We start from the raw sequence: 18,812 nt of genomic DNA, 5'->3' as shown, positions 1-18,812 counted from the left end.
TATTTTTCAGATTCTTCCTCATCCTCTTCCCACTCCTCATCTTCCTCCTCCAGCCCTGCGGAACTGCCACGCAGACGCCGCAGGACAGAAGATGAGGCAAGGCCCATCATTGATGATGATGAAGCGCCCACCATTGCTGAAGACTAACCAGCGCACCCCACTGCGGACCCCATATGGACCCCGCCACCCGAAAAGTACAAGCCACTGATTCCTGATTTTGTGGCAGAATCAGGAATCAAGTTTGACACCACCGGCCTCACAGAACTAGACATTTTCAAAGTCTTTTTCTCTGAGGCTTTCATTAACCTCATGGTGGAGCAACTAACTTGTATGCTCGGCAATTTTTGGACCAAAACTCGGGTTCATCATATTCTAACTGGTCTCCTGTAGACGCAGTTGAAATGATGCAGTTTTGGGGCCTGGTCCTCCACATGGGGATCCTGAAGAAGCCTGAACTTCGGCAATATTGGAGTGTTGATATTTTATATAACACTCCAGTGTTCCGAATGGTCATGACCCGGACGCATTTTGAGGCCATCCATAAGTTCCTGCATTGCAACAATAATGCACGGTGTCCCGCATGAGATGACCCCAACTTTGACAGTCTGTTCAAAGTTCGGCTGGTCATCGAACACTTCAACAAAAAGTTTGCTGAAGTGTACGTGCCTCAAAGGGACATCTGTGCGGATGAGTCCTTAATTAATTTTAAGGTGCGGCTCAGATTCCGTCAATACCTGCCCAGCAAAAAGGCCAGATATGGAATCAAACTCTACAAGCTGTGTTAGAGTACCTCAGGGTAGACCCACAGCTTTAGAGTTTACGAAGGGAAGGACACCAGGATTGAACCGCCTGAGTGTCCTTCGATCCTGGGAGTGAGTGGGAAAATTGTGTGGGATTTGGTGCCCCCTCTTGGATAAAGGTTATCACCTCTATACCGCTAACTTTTACACCAGCATCCCACTCTACAAATCTCTCTCTGCGCGAGGTACCGCAGCCTGCGGTACTGTCCGCAAAAATCAGAGAGGCCTCCCGAAGACGCTACTTGGGCACTCTCAGGAAAGGTGAGAGCAAAGCCCGATGTAGCGACCACCTGCTGGTGGTCAAGTACAAGGACAAAAGGGATGCCCATCTATTGACCATTTTTCAACAGCAGAGAAAAAAAAAGGCAGCAACACTTACTTGCCCAGATCTTGGAACAAATGCACTGCAGGGTGCAGCCAGCCCATAAAGCAAGATGTTAGCAACACAGGGGCACAATACCAGATCAACAGCCACTCACCACATCTATTGACCACCATACACGGTGATGGCAGCACCCTCAGCACTGTAAGGGGTACCTCTACAGAGGTCAGCAAACCGACCTGTGTACTGGGGTACAACAAAAACATAGGGGGCGTTGATCTCTCTGATCAACTCCTCCAACCGTACAGTGCTTTGAGAAAGGCCAGAGTGTGGTACAAAACGCTGTCCATGCACATTGTACAAATGGCAATGCTCAACGCTTTCCTGCTGTCACAATGTGCACACAACACCGATACGTCGTACCTTCATTTCCAGGAGGTAGTGGTTAAGGCCATGATGTTTGGCACGAGGGTAGAAGCGGGCCCCAGTACTTCTGGAACTGAAGGTACATGTATCGTACCAGGTCAGCATTTTCCGGGGGTTGTCTCGCCAATTGGAAGAAAAGGTAAGCTGCAAAAAAGGTGCCAAGTGTGCTACAAAAGAGGAATATGCGAGGACACCATCTATCAATACGACACCTGCCTGTTGTGAATTCCGTTCTTGGGCTCCCTCCGGTGGTTGTAAATGGCACTTTTGTGAATTCTGCCCTTGGGCTCCCTCTGGTGGTTTTGAGTGGAACTGCTGCTCCTTGGGTTTATCTTTAGCAGCTGCTTTCACTAATTGTCTCTCCTGGCTCTGCTATTTAACCTGGCTCTAGTCTTCAGCCTGTGCCACTTGTCAATGTCTTCTGGCTGGATTCACATCTCTGCTTGGACTCTCCTGGTTTCCTGACCAATTCTGCAAAGATAAGTTCTGCTTTGCTCATTTCAGTCCACATGTTGTGGACTTATTGTTCTGTGCATTCTGTATTTGTCCAGCTTGTCATTATGGATTTTTTCTGTTAGCTGGAAGCTCTGGGAAGCAGATTTACCCTCCACACCTTTAGTCAGGTGTGGAGATTTTGTAAACTCTGTGTGGATTGTTTTGTAGTTTTTATACTGACCGCACAGTATCCTTTCCTGTCCTATCTATCAAGCTAGACTGGCCTCCTATGCTAAAATCTGATTTCATCTCTGCGTATGTTATTTTCCCCTCCTCTCACCGTCAATATCTGTGGGGGGCTATCTTTCCTTTGGGGATTTTCTCTGAGGCAAGATAGGTTTCCTGTTTCCATCTTTGGGGGAAGTTAGATCTTAGGCTGTGCCGAGGGGTCTAGGGAGCGTCAGGTACCCCCCACGGCTATTTCTAGTTGCGCTGCTAGGTTCAGGGTCTGCGGTCAGTACAGATACCACCTCCTTCAGAGCTTGTCTCATGTTGTTCCTAAACCACCAGATCATAAAACCTGCCCCGAAAAACCTGGCCTGTGTAGGAAGGATTGCTTTAAATTGTATCACACCTCCATGCGCTACTAATTTACAGGAAACAGATTCATTCCAAAGGAGGCACATCTACGTAAGTTCTTTGGGGGCCTACTTTCCAAAATGTTGTCACTTGTGGGTTTTTTTCCTGTTTAGGCACATCAGGGGCTCTGCAAATGGAACATTACGCCTGCAGACGATTCCATCAAAGTCTGCATTCCAAAACTTCAGTACTTCCCTTTCGAGCCCCAACGTGTGCCCAAACAGTTTTTTCCCACATATGGGGTACCAACGTACTCAGGACAAATCGGACAACAACTTTTGCCCTTGGGAAATTAAAAAATTGGGGACTAAAAGATCATTTTTGTGGGCAAAAAATAGGATTTTTTATTTTCACACCCGGGCGTTATAAACTTTAGTGAAACACTTGGGGGTTCAAAGTTCTTACCACATATCTAGACAAGTTCCTTAGGGGGTCTAGTTTCCAAAATCGGGTCACTTGGGGGTATCCACTGCTTAGGCACATCAGGGGCTCCGCAAACGCAACGTGGCGCCCACAGAACATGCCATCAAAGCCTGCATTCCAAAACGTCACTAGTTTCCTTCCGAACCCTAACGTGTGCCCAAACAGTAGTTTTCTCCCACATATGGGGTACCAGCGTACTCAGGACAAATTGGACAACAACTTTTGCTGTCCAATTTCTCCTGTTACCCTTGGGAAATTAAAAAATTGGGGACTAAACGATCATGTTTGTGGAAAAAATAGGATTTTTTATTTTCACACCCGGGCGTTATAAACTTTAGTGAAACACTTGGGGGTTCAAAGTTCTTACCACATATCTAGACAAGTTCCTTAGGGGGTCTAGTTTCCAAAATCGGGTCACTTGGGGGTATCCACTGCTTAGGCACATCAGGGGCTCCGCAAACGCAACGTGGCGCCCACAGAACATGCCATCAAAGCCTGCATTCCAAAACGTCACTAGTTTCCTTCCGAACCCTAACGTGTGCCCAAACAGTAGTTTTCTCCCACATATGGGGTACCAGCGTACTCAGGACAAATTGGACAACAACTTTTGCTGTCCAATTTCTCCTGTTACCCTTGGGAAATTAAAAAATTGGGGACTAAACGATCATGTTTGTGGAAAAAATATGATTTTTTATTTTCACGCCCGGGCGTTATTAACTTCTGTGAAGTCCCTGGGGGTTCAAAGTGCTCACCACACATCTAGATGTTCCTTAGGGGGTCTAGTTTCCAAAATGAGGTCACTTGTGGGGGGTTTCCCCTGTTTAGGCACATCAGGGGCTCGTCAAACGCAACATGGCGTCCGATCGCAATTCCAGCCAATTTTAGGTTGAAAAAATCAAATGGCGCTCCTTCCCTTCCGAGCCCTGCTATGCCCCCAAACAGTGGTTCCCCACCACATATGGGTTATCAGCGTACTCAGGACAAATTGACAACAACTTTTCCAGTCCAATTTCTACTGTTACCTTTGGGAAAATAAAAAAATTGTTGCTAAAAGATCGTTTTCATGACTAAAAAGTTAAATTTCCATTTTTTTCCTTCATCATTGCTTTAGCTCTCATGAAGCACCTGAAGGGCTAATAAACTTCTTGAATGTGGTTTTGATCAGCTTGAGGGGTGCAGTTTTTAGAATAGTGTCACTTTTGGGTATTTTTTGCTATATAGACTCCTAAATGTGACTTCAAATGTGAGGTGGTCCCGAACAAAAATGGTTTTGTAAATTTTGTTGTAAAAATGAGAAATTGCTAGTCAACTTTTAACCCTTATAACTCCCTAACAAAAAAAAATTGTTTCCAAAAATGTTCTGATGTAAAGTAGACTTGTGGGAAATGTTACTTATTAAGTATTTTGCGTGACATATCTCTGTGATTTAAAGGGACTCTGTCACCTGAATTTGGCGGGACTGGTTTTGGGTCATATGGGCGGAGTTTTCGGGTGTTTGATTGACCCTTTCCTTACCTGCTGGCTGCATGCTGGCTGCAATATTGGATTGAAGTTCATTCTATGTCCTCCGTAGTACACGCCTGCGCAAAGCAATCTTGCCTTGCGCAGGCGTGTACAACGGAGGACATAGAATGAACTTCAATCCAATATTGCAGCCAGCATGCAGCCAGCGGGTAAGGAAAGGGTGAATCAAACACCCAAAAACTCCGCCCATATGACCCAAAACCAGTCCCGCCAAATTCAGGTGACAGGTTCCCTTTAAGGGAATAAAAATTCAAAGTTGGAAAATTGCGAAATTTTGAAAGTTTTAGCCAAATTTCCGTTTTTTTCACAAATAAACACAGGTAATATCAAATAAATTTTACCACTATCATGAAGTTTAATATGTCACGAGAAAACAATGTCAGAATCGCCAAGATCCGTTGAAGCGTTCCAGAGTTATAACCTCATAAAGGGACAGTGGTCAGACATGTAAAAATTGCCTTGGTCAATAAGGGGTTAACATTGATAGCCCGTCTTTACCACTGGTTACACCCGCCATCTTGGCTGTAAGCTCTTCCCTGGTGTCAGCCGGAGCTGCTCAGTCACCGACGCCCAGAGCACAGCGGCGTCACCGGAGTCCAAGGTCGGGTACAGCACGTCTGTCGGTGGAGCTGTGCAGCGCAGGGACTGACACGTTCCAACCAACAACTTAAAAGGCGGAGGTGTCAGTGTCGCACCCCCAGAGATCACACACAGGTGACATACTCTAATGAGACCATTAATGTCACGGTCATGGACAACCCCTTTAAAAAGAGAACAGTTCAAGGGATGAAAGCTCATGCCCACCATGGTAGCGCCTCCAACGCTGCTGCAGCAGATCAGCACCACATCGTCGGCCGTACCGATGACATCTATACACAAGAGACCCGTGAGGACGAGGACCCCGAGCCGCTCGTGTTTATATCGTGGCAGTTGTGAAAATGCAAGAACGGGGATGTTTCAATTCACTGCTTGCAAGCAGCTACAAAGAGCCATTACTTACGCTCCGCCAGCTGGGCCCACCTTTATGACACAGTTCTAAAAAGTGGGAAGGGCTTAGCAGGAGAGGCGGAGTCTGCTAGCGGTTTAATGAATTAATTAATATAAGCCATAAACTTGATGTAAATTATCTAACGCTGAGGACACGGCCCATTACCGAGAAACCAGCAACTCAGTATCGCAAAAACATAGAAAATATAAAATTTTATTATACAAAAATGACTAAATACAGATATAAAGGGGAAAACCATGGAGCACATAGCGGCGCTTGCTTCTCCAATGGAGCAGATGCGACGTGGAGTCTCCCAACTTCTGAAAGTAGTGGTTGAGTTTCTCACTGAGCTTCTCCCGCAGCTGTAAAGGAAATGGAGGAAGACATTAATGGTGCACACATGGTCTGAGCCCGGCTGCCATGGCTCTAATCCCTCACAGTTTCTGAGTGTGGCATTACGTCACCATGAATGACATCACCATTAGTCACGACGGTCATGTGATGTGAATTCTCACCATAAACGGTCAGGGAGTCCAGGCGCATGCGGAGGACAAGCTTTGGCTTTGCCGGTTCTCATCCTTAGGCTTCATACCCATTTGCAATAAGCAGTTCTCTGTCATTTACATATCATTTTAATACTAAATATTTATCAAAACACACATATGTATGTATATATATAATTGTCTAAGGGGTACTTCCATCTTTCTGTCTGCAACTTCTGTCACGGAAATCCCGCATCGCTGATTGGTCTCGCCAGCTGCCTGTCATGGCTGCTGCGACCAATCAGCGACGGGCACAGTCCGATTAGTCCCTCCCTACTCCCCTGCAGTCAGTGCCCGGCGCCCGCTCCATACTCCCCGCAGTCAGTGCCCGGCGCCCGCATACTCCCCTCCACTCACACAGGGTTAATGCCAGCGGTAACGTACCGCACTATGCCACGGGTAACGTTACCGCTGCTATTAACCCTGTGTGTCCCCAAATTTTTACTATTGATGCTGCCTAGCGAGACCGCTAAGTCATCTGGGTAATTTCGCAATGCATCCTGGGAACGGAAGATGGCGGCAGCCGCGCGCATAGGGACAGCTTTGCGGGATCCCAGAGGGTGAGTATATAACTATTTTTTGTTTTAATTATCTTTTTTTAACACGGATATGTGCCCACACTGCTATATACTACATAGGCAGTGTTATATAGCGCGTGGGCGGCGTTATTTACAGCGTGGCTGCTATATACTATGTGGGCAGTGTTATATACCGTGTGGGTAATGTTATATACCGCGTGGGCTGCGTTATATACCGCGTGGGCTGCGTTATATACCGCGTGGGCTGCGTTATATACCGCGTGGGCTGCGTTATATACCGCGTGGGCTGCGTTATATACCGCGTGGGCTGCTATATACTACGTGGGCAGTGTTATATACCCCGTGGGCTGTGTTATATACCGCGTGGGCAGTGTTATATACTGCGTGGGCAGTGTTATATACCAGGTGGCTGCTATATACTACATGGCCAGTGTTATATACTATGTGGGCAGTATTATATACCGCGTGGGCAGTGTTATATACCGCGTGGCTTCTATATACTACGTAGCCAGTGTTAGATACTATGTGGGCTGTGTTATGTACTGCGTGGCCTGTGCTATATATTACGTGGCCACTGTTATATACTGCATGGCCGGTGTTATATACTACGTCACTTGTGTTATATACTGCGTGGCTGCTATATACTGTGTGGGCTGTGTTATATACTATTTGGGCTGTGTAATATACTGCGTGGCCACTGTTATATATTGCATGGCCTGTATTAACGCATCGGGTGTTCTACAATATGTATGTACTAGCTGAAGAGCCCGGCGTTGCCTGGGCAAAGTAAATATCTGTGGTTAGTTATAACACGTCACTTCTCTTATTTTCCCATCATGCCTCTCATTTTTCCCCTCACATCTCTCATTTTCTCCCTCACACCTCTCATTTTCTCCCTCACTCCTCTCATTCCCCCCTAACACTTGTCATTTCGACCTCACATCTGTCATTTTCCTATCACTACACTATTTTCCCTCACTCCTCTCATTTTGCACTCACACCTTTTCATTTTCACCTCACACCTCTCATTTTCACCTCAGTATATACATGTTTGTAATCTCCCTTATATATAGTATACACCTGTATGTCATCTCCTGTATATAGTATATACCTGTATGTCATCTCCCCTGTATATAGTATATACCTGCTGTGTGTCATCTCCCCTGTATATAGTATATACCTGTATGTCATCTCCTCCTATATATAGTATATACCTGTATGTCATCTCCTCCTATATATAGTATATACCTGTATGTCATCTCCTCCTGTATATAGTATATACCTGTAGGTAATCTGCTCCTGTATATAGTATATACCTGTGTGTCATCTCCTCCTGCATTTAGTATATACCTGTATGTCATCTCCTCCTGTATATAGTATGTACCTGTATGTCATCTCCTCCTCTATATAGTATATACCTGTGTGTTATCTCTCCTGTATATATTATATATCTGTGTGTCATCTCCCCTGTATATAGTATATACCTGTGTGATCTCCTGTATTAGACCTCGTTAACACGTTATTTGCTCAGTATTTTTACCTCAGTATTTGTAAGATAAATTGGCAGCCTGATAAATCCCCAGCCAACAGGAAGCCCTCCCCCTGGCAGTATATATTAGCTCACACATACACATAATAGACAGGTCATGTGACTGACAGCTGCCGTATTTCCTATATGGTACATTTCTTGCTCTTGTAGTTTGTCTGCTTATTAATCAGATTTTTATTTTTGAAGGCTAATACCAGACTTGTGTGTGTTTTAGGGCGAGTTTCGTTTGTCAAGTTGTGTGTGTTGAGTTGTGTGTGGCGACATGCATGTAGCGACTTTTGTGAGATGAGTTTTGTGTGGCAACATGCGTGTAGCAACTTTTTGTGTGTCGAGTTGCATGTAACAGGTTAGTGTAGCAAGTTGTGTGCAGCAAGTTTTGCGCATGGCGAGTTTTGCGCGTGGTGAGTTTTAGGTCTGGTGCCTTTTGAGTATGTGCAAGTTTTGTGTGAGGCAACTTTTGCATGTGTTGCAAATTTTGTGCATATGGCAATTTTTCCGCGTGTGCAAGTTTTGCGTGTGGCGAGTTTTCCATGAGGTGAGTTTTGCAATTGTGGCGAGTTTTGCGTGAGCCTAGTTTTTGCATGTGGCGAGTTTTGCGCGTGGCGAGTTTTGAGTGGCGACTTTTGTGTTTCGACTTTTATGTGGCGAGGTTGGTGTATGTGTGGTGAAATGTGTGCTGAGAGTGGTATATGTGTTCAAGCACGTGGTAGTGTGTGGCGCATTTTGTGTGTGTTCATATCCCCGTGTGTGGTGAGTATCCCATGTCGGGGCCCCACCTCAGCAACTGATCGGTATATACTCTTTTGCGCCATCGCTCTCATTCTTTAAGTCCCCCTTGTTCACATCTGGCAGCTGTCAATTCGCCTCCAACACTTTTCCTTTCACTTTTCCCCATTATGTAGATAGGGGAAAAATAGTTTGGTGAATTGGAAAGCGCGGAGTTAAAATTTCACCTCACAACATAGCCTATGACGCTCTCGTGGTCCAGACGTGTGACTGTGCAAAATTTTGTGGCTGTAGCTGCGACGCTTCCAACACTTTTCCTTTCACTTTTTTCCCCATTATGTAGATAGGGGCAAAATTGTTTGGTGAATTGGAACGCGCAGGGTTAAAATTTCGCCTCACAATATAGCCTATGACGCTCTCGGGGTCCAGACGTGTGACTGCAAAATTTTGTGGCTGTAGCTGCGACGGTGCAGATGCCAATCCCGGACACACACACACACACACACACACACACACATTCAGCTTTATATAGTAGATATATACCTATTGTATGTACATAGATATCTATTCTATTATTCTATTCTAACCTGTCAGTGTGATTTTACTGTACACTGCACATGAATTACCGGCTTTTCTAAGGACACCTAAAAGGGACTTTCTTCTCTCACTCACTGGTGGGAATATGTGAAGTGTTCAGAGTTACAGACACATCGGCTGTAGCCCATCCACTTACAGGAATGGCATTGCACGACCAGCTCAGCCATTTCCACAGCTCCGACCAGCGCATAGACGGAGTTCGTTCACGGCTTGGACCCCGATATAAGTTTAAGGGTCGAAGCTACGGATATGGGTGTGCTGCGCCGGTTCTGTGACTCTTAATGAAGAGTTTTGTAAATGGAGTATTATAGCGTACTGCAATAAATGGTGCTGTAATAAAAAAAAGGCGCTATAATGTGACGCTGTAAGAATCTGGCTGCACTCGGATGTCACCCGAGTGCAGTCCTATTAGAGCATGTAGATTCAAACAGTGAAAAACGGAGAGTGGACCCACTGGACCGTGATGACGAACCCCTCTCGGACGAGCTGACCAGGTGGACCGCCCCCTATACAGGGAGAGTTAGGGGCAGGCCCGTGAGGGACTATCGCCACGGAAGCTGGAGGGTCGACTGAGATCAGATGGGAACACAGCAGGCACAAAGGGAAAGAGGGAACAGAAAGGAACTACTGAGACAAGGGAGAAGATGGGAACGCTACGGAGGCACGGAGGCTGGCAGGACAATATGGAGACACCGAGGCTGACGGGAGCAAGGAAAAGATATAGGAGCCGGGCAGGTACCACAGAAGAGAAGGAACTGAAGGAACAAGGCAGGAACACAGGAAACAGGCAGGCACTGCAGAGGGCGGAGGAGACCCAAAGTCAGAGAGCTAGGAACGCACAGAGACCACAGGTGGCCAGAAGCACTTGTAAACACAAATGAACATCAGGCACAGAGAAGCAGCAGGAAGCAGTTTACATAGCAGCATGGGAGCTGCTTCCGGGTTACAGTCCTCCAGGATGACGGAAAGGACAGGAAAGAGCGCCAACAGAGGAATCAGATGTGCGCACGCGCAGAGCTGAATGCGACGCGCGCGCGCGCGCACCTGGCGAGCTGCAGTGGGGAGAGGCGGCGGCAGCAACGGCATGACATATAATAAATGGCATACACTTGTGCTGACTGACAGATTTTACCGTGAACGCCTGAGACGAGAATCCACCCCTGGACAGGAAAACCCCTGTAACTATACATTTCTTTCCCACTGCCCCCGACGCCGGCTGCACAATCCTGGAGTATTCGGGCCGTATAAGCTGCAGACAGGTCAGACACGCCAGGTACGCATTCACTTGCTTCTGAAGACCTTTATGGGTTCGGACCCCTCTGCTGAGATGCATCCTGTACACAAACATCACGGTGTCGGCTGAGGAAGGAGACAACGACATTCAGCAGAGACAGAAATCAAAAGAGGAATGGAGATCACTAGAGAGGAGAATCTCAAATATGACGGATAACCACCTGACCCCCGAGTGTGCCCCCCCCCCATGTGCAAAGACAAATGGAGGGGCTTCACATAACGCACATATGTCCAGGTGGAATGTACAGTACTAAAATTAGCGGCTCCAGAATATGTAATACAATCTCTTACTAGAGATAAGATCAGAAGAGTAAAACCCACGATACCTTTCGGAGAGTTGTGTCGATGAATATGGAAGCATATTATGGGTCAGCAGATCCGCGGCTCGAGCCCGAGCTTCAATGATGCTCACAACCTGAGGGAGACACAGCCGGCTCGGTAAGAAGACGATGGCTCCGGCCGGGCGACGCTCACCTCACTGTAAATTCACGTAAGGGAATTCCACAGGTTCATGGAGCTCTGAACGTTCACACAGGACGATGACCAGCTGCCGAAGGCAATCCAGCTGTCTGCAAAAAGGGGGGACGGGGGATGAGGAACCAACCAGCCCCTAATATTCCAGCACTCCTGCAGCATGTAACTGGGCACCTACTCTGGCTAAGTAAGGGTTAAAGGGAACCTGTCACGTCGATTTGGCCCTGTAAGGCCTCTTTCACACTTCCGTCTTCCAAATCTGCACAAGATCCGTCAAGAAGTTGAAATGACGGATCCTGTGCAGATTGTAGAAAACGTGTGCACTGGGCCTGTTTTCCTGACAGACCCGTCGAGGCTATGTGCACCTGTTGTGTATGCGTCTTCGCAGCAGTTTTCCGCTGCGAAAACGAATACACAACACAACCCAGGTGAAAAAGGAAAAAAAAAACGCAATATTCTTACCTTCCGGCATCCCGCGCAGCGTTACCGATGCTCCCGGCAGCTAGCGTATCCAGTTATGCATTGTGGCAATAACCCAGAAGACCTAGCGGTCTCGCGAGATCATCGTATCATTTCGCAATGCATTACTGGAAACGGAAGATGCCGGCGGCATCGGGAGCATCGGTAACGCTGCGCGGGATGCCGGAAGGTATGAATATTGCGATTTTTTATAAATTTTTTTTAATATTTGTAACATGATATCTTTTTACTATTGATGCTGCATAGGCAGCATCAATAGTAAAAAGAGAGAGAGCGAGAGACAATTTCCCTCACGGGAAATTCTTCCACGCATGATCAGTTTTAAAAGACGGGACCCGTCGCTGGATTCCTGCTTTTGATGGTCAGCGACGGATCCTGCGTACATAGGCTTCCATTATAGCCAACGACGGACAGCGCAGAACCCGTCGCTGAGCGATTTTACGACGTGCAGAAAAAACGTTCCTATGAACGTTTTCTCCACCCGACGGACAGCAATTTTCCGACAGATCCAGTGCACGATGAAATGGAAGGCAATCCGTCACAATCCGTCGCTAATACAAGTCTATGAGGAAAACAGGATCCAGCAGAAAAATTTGCTGGATCCTGTTTTTTCAAAAATCGACGGATTGTGACGGGAGCTCAAAGATGGAAGTGTGAAAGAGGCCTAAACTGCGGCCACTGCCTTTCACGGCTAATCTACAGTATTCTGTAATGCTGTAGATAAGCCTCCGATCTACCCTGAAATAGAAGAAAAACAAGATTATACTCACCCAGGGGCTGTCCCGTTCGATGGGCATCGCGGTCCGGAGCCTCCCATCTTCATACGATGACTTCCTCTTCCTTGCTTCTTGTCGCGTCTCCTGCGCAGCCGTACTGGTCTGCCCTGTTGAGGGCACAGCAAAATACTGCAGTCTCTGGGACTTTCTGACCTTTCCAGGCACCTGCGCACTGCTGTAATTTACTCTGCCCTCAACAGGGCAGATAAGTACGCCTGCGCAGGAGCTGCGACACAAAGCAAGGAGGAGGATGTCATCGCATAAAGATGGGAGGCGCAGGACCAGGACCTGAGATGCCCATCGGAACCGACCGCCCCAGGGTGAGTATAATAAAACTTGTTTTTCTTCTATTTCAGGTTGGACAGGGGGCTTATCTATAGCATTATAGAATACTGTATATAAGCCCTGAAAGGCGGTGTCCGCAGCTTACAGGGGCAAACCGACGTGACAGGTTCACTTTAACAAGTGGGGTCACTGTGAGATTTCTGCCCATTGCTATTTCCTGCGGTGCCTTTAATACATTCCCAACCATTGAGGTGCATGTAAATTACAGGCCAGGAGCCGGTGTACGGAGCGGCTCATGATCAGAGCCTGTCACTAAAAAGAGATGCTTCCATCCTCCATTTGGCCATGTATGGAGCATACGCTGGGGTCTAAGGCTCAGGCACAACGTACACACCTCCGCCCCACACCACGAGCTGTCAGCCCTGCACCCCACACCACGAGCTGTCAGCCCTGCACCCCACACCACGAGCTGTCAGCCCTGCACCCCACACCACGAGCTGTCGGCCCTGCACCCCACACCACGAGCTGTCAGCCCTGCACCCCACACCACGAGCTGTCAGCCCTCCGCCCCACACCACGAGCTGTCGGCCCTGCACCCCACACCACGAGCTGTCAGCCCTGCACCCCACACCACGAGCTGTCAGCCCTGCACCCCACACCACGAGCTGTCAGCCCTGCACCCCACACCACGAGCTGTCAGCCCTGCACCCCACACCACGAGCTGTCAGCCCTGCACCCCACACCACGAGCTGTCAGCCCTGCACCCCACACCAAGAGCTGTCAGCCCTGCACCCCACACCACGAGCTATCAGCCCTGCACCCCACACCACGAGCTATCAGCCCTGCACCCCACACCAAGAGCTGTCAGCCCTGCACCCCACACCACGAGCTATCAGCCCTGCACCCCACACCACGAGCTGTCAGCCCTGCACCCCACACCAAGAGCTATCAGCCCTGCACCCCACACCACGAGCTGTCAGCCCTGCACCCCACACCAAGAGCTATCAGCCCTGCACCCCACACCACGAGCTATCAGCCCTGCACCCCACACCACGAGCTGTCAGCCCTGCACCCCACACCACGAGCTGTCAGCCCTGCACCCCACACCAAGAGCTGTCAGCCCTGCACCCCACACCACGAGCTATCAGCCCTGCACCCCACACCACGAGCTATCAGCCCTGCACCCCACACCAAGAGCTGTCAGCCCTGCACCCCACACCACGAGCTATCAGCCCTGCACCCCACACCACGAGCTATCAGCCCTGCACCCCACACCAAGAGCTGTCAGCCCTGCACCCCACACCACGAGCTGTCAGCCCTGCACCCCACACCACGAGCTATCAGCCCTGCACCCCACACCACGAGCTGTCAGCCCTGCACCCCACACCACGAGCTATCAGCCCTGCACCCCACACCACGAGCTGTCAGCCCTGCACCCCACACCAAGAGCTATCAGCCCTGCACCCCACACCACGAGCTGTCAGCCCTGCACCCCACACCAAGAGCTGTCAGCCCTGCACCCCACACCACGAGCTATCAGCCCTGCACCCCACACCACGAGCTATCAGCCCTGCACCCCACACCAAGAGCTGTCAGCCCTGCACCCCACACCACGAGCTATCAGCCCTGCACCCCACACCACGAGCTGTCAGCCCTGCACCCCACACCAAGAGCTGTCAGCCCTGCACCCCACACCACGAGCTATCAGCCCTGCACCCCACACCAAAAGCTGTCAGCCCTGCACCCCACACCACGAGCTGTCGGCCCTGCACCCCACACCACGAGCTGTCGGCCCTGCACCCCACACCACGAGCTGTCGGCCCTGCACCCCACACCACGAACTGTCGGCCCTGCACCCCACACCACGAGCTGTCAGCCCTGCACCCCACACCAAGAGCTGTCAGCCCTGCACCCCACACCACGAGCTGTCGGCCCTGCACCCCACACCACGAGCTGTCAGCCCTGCACCCCACACCACGAGCTGTCGGCCCTCCACCCCACACCACGAGCTGTCAGCACTGCACCCCACACCACGAGCTGTCAGCCCTGCACCCCACACCACGAGCTGTCAGCCCTGCACCCCACACCACGAGCTGTCAGCCCTGCACCCCACACCACGAGCTGTCAGCCCTGCACCCCACACCACGAGCTATCAGCCCTGCACCCCACGAGCTGTCAGCCCTGCACCCCACACCACGAGCTGTCAGCCCTGCACCCCACACCACGAGCTGTCAGCCCTGCACCCCACACCACGAGCTGTCAGCCCTGCACCCCACACCACGAGCTGTCAGCCCTGCACCCCACACCACGAGCTATCAGCCCTGCACCCCACGAGCTGTCGGCCCTGCACCCCACACCACGAGCTGTCGGCCCTGCACCCCACACCACGAGCTGTCAGCCCTGCACCCCACACCACGAGCTGTCAGCCCTGCACCTCACACCACGAGCTGTCGGCCCTGCACCCCACACCACGAGCTGTCAGCCCTGTACCCCACACCACGAGCTGTCAGCCCTGCACCCCACACCACGAGCTATCAGCCCTGCACCCCACGAGCTGTCAGCCCTGCACCCCACACCACGAGCTGTCAGCCCTGCACCCCACACCACGAGCTGTCAGCCCTGCACCCCACACCACGAGCTGTCAGCCCTGCACCCCACACCACGAGCTGTCAGCCCTGCACCCCACACCACGAGCTATCAGCCCTGCACCCCACGAGCTGTCAGCCCTGCACCCCACACCACGAGCTGTCAGCCCTGCACCCCACACCACGAGCTGTCAGCCCTGCACCCCACACCACGAGCTGTCAGCCCTGCACCCCACACCACGAGCTATCAGCCCTGCACCCCACGAGCTGTCAGCCCTGCACCCCACACCAAGAGCTGTCGGCCCTGCACCCCACACCACGAGCTGTCAGCCCTGCACCCCACACCAAGAGCTGTCGGCCCTGCACCCCACACCACGAGCTGTCAGCCCTGCACCCCACACCATGAGCTGTCGGCCCTGCACCCCACACCACGAGCTGTCGGCCCTGCACCCCACACCACGAGCTGTCGGCCCTGCACCCCACACCACGAGTAATCAGACCTCCATCTCACCTGCTGTGATCGGGAATATGCGCGACAGCGTTGTACGACTGGCGGTTGTGTCCGAAATCCAGGTGATGCTTGAAAATACACGTCCTCAAAGTTGCCTACAAACAGGAGACATCTGGTCACTCACCAAAAAATATCATAGATACATAGAGAAGGACACGAGTGCTTGTACATGGCATTACCTGACTGTTCAGGTCATCCACAGTCTCCGAAATAGCCGATGTTGCTAACTGAATCAGCAGCTCTGGCAAAACCACACGTTCCAGGAGATGCAGCACCTGGGAATACAGGCAACAGCTTACTACAGGCAGAATACGGATCCGCTGGGAATAAAGGCAACAGATTACTACAGGCAGAATACGGATCCGCTGGGAATAAAGGCAACAGATTACTACAGGCAGAATACGGATCCGCTGGGAATAAAGGCAACAGCTTACTACAGGCAGAATAGGGATCCGCTGGGAATAAAGGCAACAGCTTACTACAGGCAGAATACGGATCCGCTGGGAATAAAGGCAACAGATTACTACAGGCAGAATACGGATCCGCTGGGAATAAAGGCAACAGGTTACTACAGGCAGAATACGGATCCGCTGGGAATAAAGGCAACAGGTTACTACAAACAGAATACGGATCCGCTGGGAATAAACGCAACAGGTTACTACAGGCAGAATAGGGATCCGCTGGGAATAAAGGCAACAGCTTACTACAGGCAGAATACGGATCCGCTGGGAATAAAGGCAACAGGTTACTGCAAACAGAATACGGATCCGCTGGGAATAAACGCAACAGGTTACTACAGGCAGAATAGGGATCCGCTGGGAATAAAGGCAACAGCTTACTACAGGCAGAATACGGATCCGCTGGGAATAAAGGCAACAGGTTACTACAAACAGAATACGGATCCGCTGGGAATAAACGCAACAGGTTACTACAGGCAGAATAGGGATCCGCTGGGAATAAAGGCAACAGGTTACTACAGGCAGAATAGGGATCCGCTGGGAATAAAGGCAACAGATTACTACAGGCAGAATACGGATCCGCTGGGAATAAAGGCAACAGGTTACTACAGGCAGAATAGGGATCCGCTGGGAATAAAGGCAACAGATTACTACAGGCAGAATACGGATCCGCTGGGAATAAAGGCAACAGGTTACTACAGGCAGAATAGGGATCCGCTGGGAATAAAGGCAACAGATTACTACAGGCAGAATAGGGATCCGCTGGGAATAAAGGCAACAGATTACTACAGGCAGAATACGGATCCGCTGGGAATAAAGGCAACAGATTACTACAGGCAGAATACGGATCCGCTGGGAATAAAGGCAACAGATTACTACAGGCAGAATACGGATCCGCTGGGAATAAAGGCAACAGATTACTACAGGCAGAATACGGATCCGCTGGGAATAAACGCAACAGATTACTACAGGCAGAATAGGGATCCGCTGGTAATAAAGGCAACAGATTACTACAGGCAGAATACGGATACACTGGGAATAAAGGCAACAGGTTACTACAGGCAGAATAGGGATCCGCTGGGAATAAAGGCAACAGGTTACTACAAACAGAATACGGATCCGCTGGGAATAAACGCAACAGGTTACTACAGGCAGAATAGGGATCCGCTGGGAATAAAGGCAACAGGTTACTACAGGCAGAATAGGGATCCGCTGGGAATAAAGGCAACAGGTTACTACAGGCAGAATAGGGATCCGCTGGGAATAAACGCAACAGGTTACTACAGGCAGAATACGGATCCGCTGGGAATAAAGGCAACAGATTACTACAGGCAGAATACGGATCCGCTGGGAATAAAGGCAACAGATTACTACAGGCAGAATATGGATCCGCTGGGAATAAACGCAACAGATTACTACAGGCAAAATACGGATCCGCTGGGAATAAAGGCAACAGGTTACTACAGGCAGAATACGGATCCGCTGGGAATAAACGCAACAGATTACTACAGTCAGAATAGGGATCCGCTGGGAATAAACGCAACAGGTTACTACAGGCAGAATACGGATCCGCTGGATCTGAGCCCCCCCCCGCGCCCTCTCCCCCCCCCAAAGGGTTAATACCGGTAGCAGTGTTGGCCTCCCCCCAAAAGGTTAATACCGGTATCACTGTTGGCACCCCCCTAAAGGGTTAATACCGGTATCACTGTTGGCACCCCCCTAAAGGGTAAATACCGGTAGCAGTGTCCGCTGTCTTGGCATGCCGCCAAAACGAGAAGGCGGGAGAAGGGGGTTGTGTTTCGCTGGGAGAGCACCCGCCCACCTGCCATTACAGTCTAGGGCAGCGCGCAGTAGCCCTAGCTACTGCGCATGCGCCAGGTGCGCGGCGCCGCGCGGACGCATGCGTTGTCATTCTACGGGACTGCCCACAATGCCTTGTCACCAATTTTCATAGGTGAAATAATATTACAGATTGCTCTGATTGGCTGTTTCACTTTCAACAGCCAATCAGAGCGATCATAGCCCATGTCCCTGCAGATCGGGTGAAGTTGGAGTTAACCCTTTCACCCGGCCTGCAGGGACGCGATCCGACCATGACGCATATGCTGCGTCACAGGTCGGGAAATAAATAATCCCGGCACCATCCCTTTAAGAGGAAATCCCCCCCTTGGAGGGTACATCACTTACTAACTTACAAACAGGCGGTGGTGACGTCATAAGCCACCGCCGGACTTCGGCTCTCTCAGGTGACCCACGTTGCTAGGTGACCTCTTCCCTGACTGGATGATTGGCAGCTGCTCTGCACAGTCGTTTGTGGCGGGAACCAATGAGAGAAGAAGCAGCAGCAGGGCAGGTCACGCCCACAGTGAAAAGTAATCTTCGACGCCACGCCCACCCTTTGAGTGAACCAATCAGGTTCTGATATCCGCTGTGACGCGCG

General features: G+C 50.3%; 1 protein-coding gene across 6 annotated transcripts; it reads right to left on the bottom strand.

Moving 5' to 3' along the window:
* Positions 1-5,762: 5,762 nt before the first annotated feature.
* Positions 5,763-18,682, bottom strand: LOC138672352 (nuclear pore complex protein Nup160-like). 6 transcript variants are annotated; one of them, XM_069760293.1, is made up of 6 exons: positions 18,560-18,682; positions 16,094-16,189; positions 15,915-16,009; positions 11,130-11,372; positions 10,643-10,869; positions 5,763-5,919 (listed from the first exon to the last, which is right to left on the bottom strand). In XM_069760293.1, exons 1-4 carry the CDS (start codon positions 18,587-18,589, stop codon positions 11,279-11,281), a joined length of 315 nt encoding a protein of 104 aa, XP_069616394.1. In that variant the 5' UTR covers positions 18,590-18,682; the 3' UTR covers positions 5,763-5,919; positions 10,643-10,869; positions 11,130-11,278. The 6 variants fall into 6 exon arrangements, with proteins under 6 accessions (XP_069616394.1, XP_069616392.1, XP_069616396.1 ...); XM_069760291.1 differs by having other exon boundaries at positions 10,643-10,844; XM_069760295.1 differs by lacking the exon at positions 18,560-18,682 and adding an exon at positions 18,107-18,210.
* Between the last annotated feature and the right edge of the window lie 130 nt (positions 18,683-18,812).

This window comes from Ranitomeya imitator, chromosome 3 (genome assembly GCF_032444005.1).
Source record: "Ranitomeya imitator isolate aRanImi1 chromosome 3, aRanImi1.pri, whole genome shotgun sequence".
In the NCBI taxonomy this organism is placed as follows: domain Eukaryota; kingdom Metazoa; phylum Chordata; class Amphibia; order Anura; family Dendrobatidae; genus Ranitomeya; species Ranitomeya imitator.
Note: the sequence above shows the minus strand (reverse complement) of the source record. Positions and strands in the feature narration are given on the sequence as shown.